Source organism: Lynx rufus, unplaced genomic scaffold, assembly GCF_022079265.1.
Source record: "Lynx rufus isolate CCGP_SWC_20201006 ecotype Redwood Valley unplaced genomic scaffold, mLynRuf1.p SCAF_21, whole genome shotgun sequence".
In the NCBI taxonomy this organism is placed as follows: domain Eukaryota; kingdom Metazoa; phylum Chordata; class Mammalia; order Carnivora; family Felidae; genus Lynx; species Lynx rufus.
In genome coordinates this window covers 25552480-25563813 of record NW_025814836.1, presented here as the reverse complement: position 1 = coordinate 25563813, position 11334 = coordinate 25552480, and the positions used below count along the sequence as shown (strand labels likewise).

Below are 11334 nucleotides of genomic sequence, written 5' to 3'. Positions count from 1 at the left end.
GAGTTCGAGCCCTGCGTTGGGCTCTGTGCTGACAGCTCAGAGGCTGGAGCCTGCTTCAGATTTTGTCTCCCTGTCTCTCTCTCTGCCCCTCCCCTGCTCATGCTCTGCCTCTCTCAAAAATAAACATTAGAAACAATTCAGAAAACGTGACTAGTGCCAGTGCCTTCATCAGAGGCGTGTGAAAGTCTGGTTGGGCATTCACACCAAATGCGTGCACAGTAGTGGGCACACAATACACTCTCACATACGACCACTGTGGCCCTGACACCTGACAATGGGAGGTGTGGCCAGAAAGCAGCAGGGCAGTGCCAGAGGGGATGAGACATAGGGCTGGCTCGAGCTTGTTCCTGGATGTGGCCTCCAGTTAATGGCCGTGAGCCAAAGAGGAGGCACCTTAAGTCTCTCCTTTGGAAGAAGAGCCCACAGAAAGGCCTCAGTGTGCCCCGGGATGGCTTGGAAGTGAGGGAGGGGTGATGTGGGGGGAAGTCTGGGGCCTCTTTGATGATGTACTTAGGTCCACAGGCACACAGAGGATTGGGAGCACCAGGGAGTGATAGAAGAGACTGGACTCTGGTCAGAGGTATTGCTGGATTCAGGACATGGGATTAGGGGCCTCATTACCTTGAAGGATCCTGGTTAGGGGTCCTCCTGGCTGAGGCACTGGCAAGGAAACACTAGGAGAAAAGTCAGAGTAGGTCTCCACTTAGATGGCCCTCTCAGGCCTGGCCCTAGTTTTCCAGAATAACTCCTGGAGTCCTCCTGGGTGGCTCATGAGCCCCGTGAGGGTCTAGCTGCTGGCTGGGCTGCGGTGGGACCAGTGCGATCAGGAAAACAACAGGGGTGGACCCACAATTTCTGTGGCAGAGGATGTCCTTGGTGAGGGACAGGCATAATGAGCTTGCATGCGAACCCCACAGAGATGGAATCAGCAGGTCAGGAATTGTCCAGGGCTCTGCCCGTCGATGATCGTCAGCTCGGGTCTAAGTGGAACTGGACGACCTGCCACGCGCCCCGCCTTCCCCACTGGCTACAATCTCCACAGAGGGTGTCGAGTTCACCCCAGCCACTTGAGGCACAGAGGTGTTCTTTCAGTTGGTAGCACAGAATTTTGAACGTACTGTTGTTCAACCGCGATCAAAACCAGGCCAAAAAAAAAAAAAAAATGTATGGATTCACATTTACAGCTCATCCATTATTACAGGCAGAGATGCTGTCCAAAACTCAACAATGTGCACAGCAAGGGTGCCACCAACCAGAAGCGACGGCGGCTGTAGCGCTGGAGTGGGGTCCCGCTGTCACACTACTCTCAGAGTGTCCCCTCTGTCATAGTTAGATTATGGGGAGGTCAGGTGGCTCCTGCCTGCGGGGCTCTCAAACTTTGCGGCCTGCTAGAAACATCCATTATTATTATTTTTTTTAATCTCGATGCCCTGGGACCCATCCCCAGAACTTCTGACCTATGGGGAACAGCCTGGGCCCTACGAGTTTTTTTAAGCTCTCCAGGTGCCTGAAAGGTGCAGCAAAGTTTGAGAACCACTGCCCCCACGCCTACCACTGGGTGAAACCAAGGCAGCAGAGAAAGGTGTTCCTGACCCCACTTCTTTTATTGAAGGACAATGTGATGGGATGTTGCTGGTCAAGAGGGAAGGAGAGATAAGAGGCAGCAGCCATGTTTTCTGCGCGAATCCTACCAAAGTCTTTACGACATGCAGAGCCTTGTGGAAGAAGACTGTAGGAGGATTTCTCTCTGGCCTCAGCCTCAGGAATCATCGCACTTAACTCTGAGGGATTAGTTCATGTCCTGTCCGATGATTGTAGAATGGTGTCATGGACCAGCCTACTTTTTCAAGATCGCTGTTATGGCGACAAGTTTAGAGACAAATCTGTGCTCGTGCATTAACAGGAGAGTCCAGTTCAAGCCATAATCATGTATTAGCCTTGTCTTCCTTTCTTATTCCTTAGATGCTTCTAGTTTTACTTATCTGGTCACGTTGTATAAATACGTAACAGTGGCCTACTGTTGTCACAAGGCCGGGTATGTATATGTGTGCATGTCTGCATATATATCTGTATATCTACCTACACAGAGCTCTTACAATTATTTTAAAGGCCTATTTGAACACCCTGCCTGGTCCCTGGTCCCTTGGAGGTGGACAGTGGAAAAGAGGGACGTGCACATGGATGGCTTCAAAGTCACAACACAAACTGGGTCAAAGTCAGGGTTTTTGTCTTGTTTCGTTTTTTTAAGTAGGCTCCATGCCCAGCAAGGAGCCCAACGTGGGGCTTGAGCTCCCAACCCTGAGATTAAGGCCTGAGCTAGATCAAGAGTTGGACATTCAACCGACTGAGCCACCCAGGCACCCCTAGAGTCAGGTTTTTAAATTCAGGCACCGGAGGCGTGTGAGGAGACTGACTATTTGGGGGGTGGCCGTGCTGCTAAGGATGAGGTCATAGCTTGGAAGTGCCTGCGCTTCCTGGGACGCAGAAGGCCACGTGGAAAGGAAGCACGTCCGTGTAGCTGAATGGTGGTCTGAAGGGATGATCTGAGGCTGGTATAAACCCACACAGTACCCCGATGCTCTAGAAGCAAGCATGGACCGGGGTTCTAAGCACCTTTAGGTCCACTGGTGGCCAGATGTCCCTCAGCTGAGCCCGAGGCTTAAACTAGATGGGGCCCTGACTCCTTCTAAGACAGCCTGGGGAGCCTGTAGGTGGTAGGCGGCATTCGGCCTCGGTGAGGAACCCGCCCAAGTGGCGGGAGAGCCGCGTGAGGGCCAACTGCTCCCTCTGGCTGCCTGCCCATCTGCTGGAAGGTAGGTGGTGTGGCCCCAGCGGGTCCCATCCTAACCCTGCTGTGGCAAGGGCTCACGCTGGGTACAGAGCATATTAGGAGCAGGCGTGCCTGGGGAGCGACCCGGGGTTCGGGCCCTGCCAGGCTGCCGGGTTCCACAGCCTGGACCTGCTCTCCTGTTGGGACTCCCGTGAGTTCCTCTGGAGAAGTGCCTGGGGCATGACATCATCGGACATGGCGTCTGGGCAAGAACTGGTCTGGCCTTGGGCGACTGCATCCTCCTGCCCCTGGACACACCCCTGAACTACAAGTCTGGCCCAGCCTGATCAGGTACGAGCCTCACCTGCTGTGCAGAGAGTGGCTTTCTCTTCCTTCTCTAAGCTTTTCCTTGGGTGACCCTGCGGATGCAATGAGCAGCTTTGGGCTGTCCAGTCTAGCTGCTCTGGTTTGTGCACTCTATCTATCAGGTCTCGTTTATCTGGTCTAGTTATCACATCTAGTCTATCAGGCCTATCAGTCTAGTTTATGGAGGCCTAGTGTATCAGCCCTAGTTTGTCAGTTCTAGTTTATCATCTGTCTAGCCTGGACCTCTATTCACTGCTTCCCAGAAATCTCTTCCTGGTACCTCAAGTTAAAAAAATTTTTTTTAACGTTTATTTATTTTTGAGAGACAGAGACAGACAGAGCATGAGCAGGGGAGGGGCAGAGAGAAAGGGAGACACAGAATCCCACGCAGGCTCCAGGCCCCAAGCTGTCAGCACAGAGACCAACACGGGGCTCAAACCCACAGACTGCGAGTTCATGACTTGAGCCAAGTCGGCTTCACCGACTAAGCCGCCCTCAAGTTTAAAACATTAGAATCTGAACTCATTACGTCTGCCTCCCATCCCATCCCAGTATCCTCCTCTTCCTGTGCTCCCTGAGTGAATGGCATCACTTTCCCCCAGTTACCCCAAGTCAGAAACCAGAAAGTCAGTGTGAGGCCTCCCTGCCCAGCGGCATGCTGGCCCTACCTCTCACGGGCTCTCAGGTCAGCGAGCTTGTTGCTACCTGTCCCCAACTCTGCATTCAACCATATCAAATCAGCAGCCGGAAGCCAACCACGATGGTAGTCCTCGCTGGGCAGAAATCAGCAAAGGTAACAAAGGGTTGCTACCTTCCCTCCTCACCACCCTCTGCCCCAGAGCTGGCCATTAAATGCGTACAAGCACTCCCCTGCCCTTGGGCCGTGGCCCCCAGCCCCAGGTACTAAGGCGGGATGTCTGCGGCATCGTGGGGCTCCGCCCTGGCACTCTCTCACCTAGAAACTGCCAGAGTCCCACCCCCAGACTCCCAGCCTGCACCCTTGTATTTATCCAATGTATCCACATAGCTGTTGGAGTAAATGAACCAAAATAAAACCTGACCGCCTCATCTCCTTCTTGGATAAAATCTAAACTTCTTAGCATAGAGTCCCAACACCCTCTACAGCTACATTCTCAAGCTTTCTCTTTTGTCATAGCCTTGAACCTATGTTCTAATCTCACGGTATTTCTTACGGTTTCCCCGGACATACAAGTCCATTTGACACCCCCTACCTTTGTCCACACTGCTCTCTTCTCCCACATTCTCCTGTGTCCTCCCCAGTGTGGGTCTGGAGAATGGACGCCCATCTTTCAGAACTCTGCCCGAGGGAGCCTCCTCCGTGAAACCTTTCCTGACCTACCCCACCCCCCCGGTTGGCATTGGCCTTCTGCATTCTATCACGGCACCCATGGCACTTTCCTGGTCTCATTTCTCTACGCAGATTTCTCTCCCACTGGACCATGAGCTCTTAATCACAAGAGAATGTGTCTTCCGCTTTGTATCATAACATCTGAGACACAGCAGCACTTGGTGAATGGCTGCATAAAGAATAAGGAAATGCTGTCATCATGTGTTCTATGCTAGAGTCCAAGGTGTGTGTGGGAGGCGGGAGAGCTAACAAGGCAGAGCCTTGGGAGAGGGAGAGAGGGTCTCAGGGAGAGACCCTGAGCTGCAGAGAAATAAGTGTGTTCGAGACAGCCCTTGGAAGGGATGGGTGTATACGCTGTCAGCCTGGCTGTCTCCCCCTGCCCCAACCATCCTGATCTCAGTACTTTGACAACAAATACGAATCTGTTTCACCAAAACTCAGGAACCCTAGAAACCTGGAGCCATAATTAAAAAAAAAAAAAAGTCTAAAATCAGGGCGCCTGGGTGGCTCGGTCGGCTCCGGCATCCGACTTCTGCTCAGGTCATGATCTCGCGGTTCGTGGGTTCGAGCCCTGCGTCGGGCTCTGCACTGACAGCCGGAGCCTGCTTCAGTTCCTGTCTCACTCTCTTTCTGCCCCTCCCCAGCTCGTGCTTTCTCTCTGTCTCAAAAATAAAGAATGTCGAAATAAAATTTAAAAAGTCTAAAATCAAATACTACATTTCCGTTATGTTTCTCCCCCCTTCAGATCCCTAATTAGAAGACAAGACTTCCAACGGCAATATGAAGAGAATCCAAGTCCGAGATATGTGAAAAGCATCTCTACGGGTGGAAGTCATGATAAGCACTTTGGGGGGGGCCTCGATGGAGAAGTCCAGGGCTACTGTGTACCTGTCCCACACAAGCACCCTGCACCCTCCTGGGACAGAAGACACAAGTTGCTCTGTTACAACGTGTCCTGTCTTCATAGCTGTGACAGGAATTAAAGGGATGCATTAAAAATAACTAATATTTTGAGCCTTCAGTCAGCGTCTGGCATTGCTTCTAAGCACTTTATAGGTATTACGTCTCAGAGCAATCGTACAAGGTAGATGCAATTTACTATTCCCATTTTGCAGATGAGAACATAGAGCCTGGCAGAGATTAGGTAACTTGCCTGATGTCACAGGGCCAGGCAACGGCTGGGATTGTAACTCGGGGGGTTGTATTACCTTCCAGAGAAGGTTCCACTGAGAAAGATCGTGGGGGAAGGCAGGGTTTGCGTTGGTCTTTCAGGAATAAGAAGAATGTCAGTTGCTAGATATGGCGGGAGAAAGATTTCGAGAAATGATCAAAGTCTGGAGTGGGGGGAGGCAGGGAATGTAGGGGGGACCCAGGCAGGGGTATAACCGGACCGTGTGGTGCTCAAGACATCTCTCCCACCCGCCCTCCACCCAACTGCCTATGAACATGGTCAAAATGAAGATCAACAAAACTCATTCATCCAAAGAGGATGGGTTGGGGATGCCTGGGGGGCTCAGGTGGTTGAGCATTGGACTATTGATCATGACTCAGGTTGCAATCACGCTTCGTGGCCTCAATCCCGCATCAGGCTCTGCTCCGACAGCACAGATCCTGCTTGGGTTTCTCTCTCTCCCTTTCTCTCTGCCCCTCCCCAGCTGACACTGTCTGTCTCTCTCTCTGTCTCAAAAATAATAGTTAATGGGGTGCCTGGGTGGCTCAGGCGGTCGAGCGACCGACTTCGGCTCAGGTCATGATCTCACAGTTCGTGAGTTCGAGCCCCGAGGCGGGCTCTGTGCTGACAGCTCGGAGCCTGGAGCCTGCTAAGGATTCTGTGTCTCCCTCTCTCTCTGCCCCTCCCCTGCTCACGCTCTGTGTCTCTCTGTCTCTCAATAATAAATAAACGTTAAAAAAATTTAAAAAAAATAATAGTTAAAAAAAATAAACAAAGAGGATGGGTTTTACTTAAACTGGAGGCACCAGTTAGGATGCTTAGCGAGAGGTGGGGGCTTGAAAGGGAATAAAGATCACAGCACAGGTGGACTCGGTCTTTCTCGTCTTCAGGCCCCTTCCAATCATGCAGGGGTCGGGCCCACAAAGAAGACCACACATTTCCAATCTTGGGGGGCAGATGGGGCAGAAATGAGGTAAAGGGGGCGGAAAGTCAGAGGACATTATGGCAGATAGGCCTTGCTATTCCCAGTGGAATAAAAGACGAGGCCATCAACAGAGAAGTGGGAAATTAGGAGTTGCAGTAGTTAACAGAGAAATGGGAAACGCAGTAGTTAACAATAGCTTCTATGGTGAATGTCTAAGGAATTCTTAGGAAACACGGGGGAAAAGAAAAACACTCGATGCCCAGGTAAATCAGCATGAGCATGAAGACTGTGATGCTATTTCCTTCAGCAAATCCTAGTAGCTCAGACCGGGGAACCCAAAGCCAAACAAATATCACCTGAAAAGTAAAGCCAGAGTTGGAGTAGGTGATCGAGACGGGGGGTGCAGAGCGAGCAAGAATACTGCAGTGAGGCTTTAACCGCTGCACGTGATGCCCTGGAAGCTACGTCGAGGGCAGAGTTGGCGCTGAGCGCAGGGTGGCGGGCGGGCAGGGGGAAGCAGGGGAGGCGCCAGACCGCAGGGGTCCGGAGGGCCCGTGAGCCCCCGAGCGCACCTCCTGGCTCCGGGAAGAAGAGGATGCCCCATCACGGTGCAAAGGTGATGGCGGGAGCCAGGCCACGGAGGAAGCCGAGGCCCCGCTGGGGTGAGGCTGGGAGCGGGCGTTCCCCTCCCTTCTCTGCTTTCCATGCCCCACGCGTTTGGCAAGCCAGGGAATGGGGTGGGGAAAGAGAAGTATCACCGTCCTTTTGCTTGCTTTTTTCGCTCTCTCTAAAACTTGTAATTTTACCCTGCTCTGCGCTGCACGCTGTGATAGTTTCTAAGTTCACCTGCACCACGTGGCGCGCCACATGCTGAGATGATCTTCGAGGAAGCGCCTGGACGCCTTGAAGTTCACTCTCCGCAAGGCAGCTTGCGGTCTAAGCGCACCGCCGTACGCAACTGTCCACAATTACTAAAAACCAAGTCGATAAGCACTTTGAAGGACGACCCTGTGCCCTAGGCCACAGGCATTCTTAAATTCCAGGACACGATGGAACGTGGAGTCTCAAGAGTTTGAAAATCTGTTCTCAAGGAATTCCCAAGGGAAAAAGTTAACGTTGTCTATCGATCAGCACAAAGAGGCAGCTAAGACTGTGGTCTCAGGAATCACACAGACCTGTGGTCAAACAGGCCAAGGAGTCCAACCGGCAGCTATGGGTCTTTGGTCAAGCCTCACACGTTCTCTAAGTCTTGGGTTCCTCATCTCTAAATGGGAATAATATGTGTCTCACAAATCGCTGGGGGCTGAATGGCTTAGTGCATGCGAGGAGTTCCAACCAATAAATGCTCAATTAACAGCCAAAAAGAGCCTCCACTTCTTTTTTTTAAGTTGTAACTGTTTTTTTTAAACTTTGTTTTATGAGTTTCTCCCAGAAAGTTGTGGGTAAATTTGGATTTTATATCTAAGGTTTTTCTTTCCCCTTAAGCAGCATGAACATAATAGTTAATTTCTGATTTTTTTTTCTTACCATAAGCTCAGGAGGGTACCTGAGGTAATTAATATTACTTAACAGGTGAGTCATTGATCACAGTGAAAATCAAAGCAAGAAACAGACCCAGAAGCTGCACAGTCCTGGTATGGCTTTCCCGCTAGCTCCGAACTCCACCTCTCCTGGGGTGGTTATTTTCATTTGCTGTAGGGCCAGCCCCCAACTCACTTGTTACCACCCATCGTCCTACCTGGAACCCACAGATGCAAGTGTAAACATTCTCTCATCTACACTGAAAATACAGAGGAATGTGACATATGCATATTAGCTTTGGATATAATGAAGCTACCTTATTAAGTCTTGAAGCTGAGCTTATCATTTAGAATTGAAGCAGTGTTTCATGTTTTCCTTGCTGGTTTCAGATTACAGTAAAACCTTGGTTTGCGAGCATAATTCATTCCAGAAACATGCCTGTCGTCAAAAGCGCTTGTATAATCAAAGCGAAACTCAAGAGCCATTGGCTCAGGTATAAATCACGTGACATTCGGCATCACGTCCTACTCGTACTGTTAAGACATCGCTCGTTTATCAGGTTAACATTTATTAGAAATGTTTGCTCGTCTTGCGGAACCCTCGGAGAACAAGTTACTCACCGCGGTCCAAGGTTTTACTGTCTACACAAGAAGAGATGCTTGAATACCTAAACCTACTTAGCTGTTCCACTCTCACTAGAATGGATCCAAATGCATCCTTGGCGAAGGAAACCGGAGACTAGTTTGGCTTCACTTCTACAAGGAATACTCACGAATTAATCATAAGTGGAAGAAACCGTGGTCAAGCGAAGGAAGAAGGAAGTATAAACCCAAGCGAGGCCACAGAACAGAGGCCGTCTGTCAAGGTGCGTGGACATACTAAGGCCGGCTTGCCTTACAACTGTATCTCCTACCCAACATTGCACCAGCTGCTGCTCACAGCAATTCTGAGTTCTGCTTGGTCTGCTTTAGCCACAGATCAGAAATGTGCTGCTTTACGGGAAAGGAAGCCATCGGGACGAGAGGAACAGCACGGGCACACCCAGCGGAGCGTGGCCATTCCATACTTACTACTGCAGGCGGGCATCTGGCAAGATCTTACGAGAGGGGGCCCTGGGAGATCTCTGCACATCACCTCGCTGAGGGGGACGCGCCGGCCCTTGGCGGTCAGCCTCTGACACACCTGCTTTCTTCGCTGGGTTCCAACGCCACAGCTGACGGAACACTGCAAGGAGAAGTGTGCACCGGTCACATGGAGCGTCGGCCGACGACGCGGCCAACAGCCACGTCTCCACTGGGACAACAAGAGGGGCTGTACGTGCGGCTGCCGGTTCCTGGGCGCGAACGCCTCCTCTTTTTTATTTCTGTTATTTAACTCAGGTATACGTGGCACACAATGTCACATGAGCTTCAGGGGTACAACACAGCGATTGGACGAGTCGATCCGGTACTCCGTGCTCACCACGGCAAGTGCTGTCCCCTGCCATCACCACACAATGTTCTCATGGTATCACTGACTGCATTCCCTACGCCATATTTTCATCCCCACTATTTTTTTTTTGACTTATCTTTTATAATATGGGAAGTTTCCTCCTCTTCTTCCTTCCTTCCTCTTGAGACGGCAATTAATTGCCAGTAATCTCCCGTCATGAGGATTTTTTGGCATTGTGATTGATATCTGACTTATTTTTTAGCTATTTATTTATAAAGTAAGATAATTGTGCTTTAAAAAAAAGATACATACCCACAACCAAGACTTCAAGAAATAAACACAAAAGGAAAGTTTTTTTTTTTTTTTTTTTAAAAACCCGCTCAAACTGCTTCACATAAAGTCACATTAATATTTGGGCATCCATGTGTGTATAACATTGATATTTGATAATCACTGTGTGTACATGCAATTTTAATTGAAAAATGTACTGCAGTTTCATTAGGTGTATTAGAAAAAAAGGGAACTAAAGTAGAATTAAAAGAGATGTTGAGGGACGCCTGGGTGGCTCAGTCAGGTAAGCATCTGACTCTTGATTTCAGCTCAGGTCATGATTTCATGGTTCATGGGGTCGAGCCCCCAGTCGGGTTCTGTGCTGACAGTGTGGAGCCTGCTTGGGATTCTCTCTCTTCCACTCTCTCTGCCCCTCCCCCTCTTGCACACTCTCTCAAAATAAGTAAACCTAAAAACATTTTTTTTTATAAAATTAATTTCTTAAAAAAAAAAAAAGGTGAATGTCTGACCTTTTTTTTTTTTCACCCTGGCAATCAATTCCCCAAAAGAACCCTCTAATGTTCAGAAAGAAAATTAAAAAAACAAAAATTGTAGAAACCAACAAGATATTTCGATGATTGTTTTTAATGACACGTTTGGACTTAGAGTATCTACTGGCTAGGAAAGATGAGGAAATAAACCCGTTCGTTCCTGCCACCTCTTCCTTCCAAACCTCCAGGTAGCATTCATGATGCTGTCCAGGTAACGTCAGGGTTTCTGATATGTACATTCTGTTCTGAGACGTCATTGCTGACTGTTCTTTTTTTTTTTTTTTTTGATGTTTATTTTTGAGAGAGAGCACGTGTGATACAGGGAGGGGCAGAGAGGGAGAGAGAACCCCAAGCAGGCTCCCCACTGTCAGTGTGGAGCCTGACGTGGGACTCAAACCCACGAACCATGAGATCATGACCTGAGCCAAAATCAAGAGTCTGACGCTTCACCGACTGAGCCACCCAGGTGCCCCATTCTCTTTCATTTCCTGTTCCATTTGTTCTGCTCTTTTCAGAAATTCCAGTGGGCTTGGGTGTGATCTCCTCTCTGTCTCCCACATCCATCACTGCCTCTGAAAACCAACTTCACACCTGTACTCTTTCTCCTATCCCTGTACGTGAGTCCTTCCAGCCTGCACACGGTATCTCGGTTTTCACTTTAATTTGTTGTTGCTTGTAAGGTAACCTTGTATTTCTGCTCTTCTTAATTTTTCTTTTCTGTTGTTTTTCCCCCCATGAATGTTCCAGTTATCTTTTCTTCTCCTTTTGTTGACTTACCATCTCCTTTTGAGCTCAAACCTAATTTTAAAGCCACCTTCCACCCCGGACGCCATGACTGTAATTTTCTTGGGAACACAGACTCTACTTGTTGGAACTCTACTTGTTGGAACATCCCAAAGATGTTACCACCGTTCACGTGACCGCTGCTTTCTGTTCCCTTCCCGGAGACCTGATTTCCTC

At 49.6% G+C, this 11334-nt stretch overlaps 1 protein-coding gene across 1 annotated transcript in view; it reads right to left on the bottom strand.

Annotated features, from left to right (window-relative positions):
- Positions 1–11334, bottom strand: part of ADAMTSL3 (ADAMTS like 3) — a 347278-nt gene that overhangs the window by 63387 nt on the left and 272557 nt on the right. The window contains exon 19 of the mRNA XM_047086812.1: positions 9193–9346. Coding sequence (XP_046942768.1) covers positions 9193–9346 — 154 coding nt within the window. The remainder of the gene's footprint in view (positions 1–9192; positions 9347–11334) is intronic.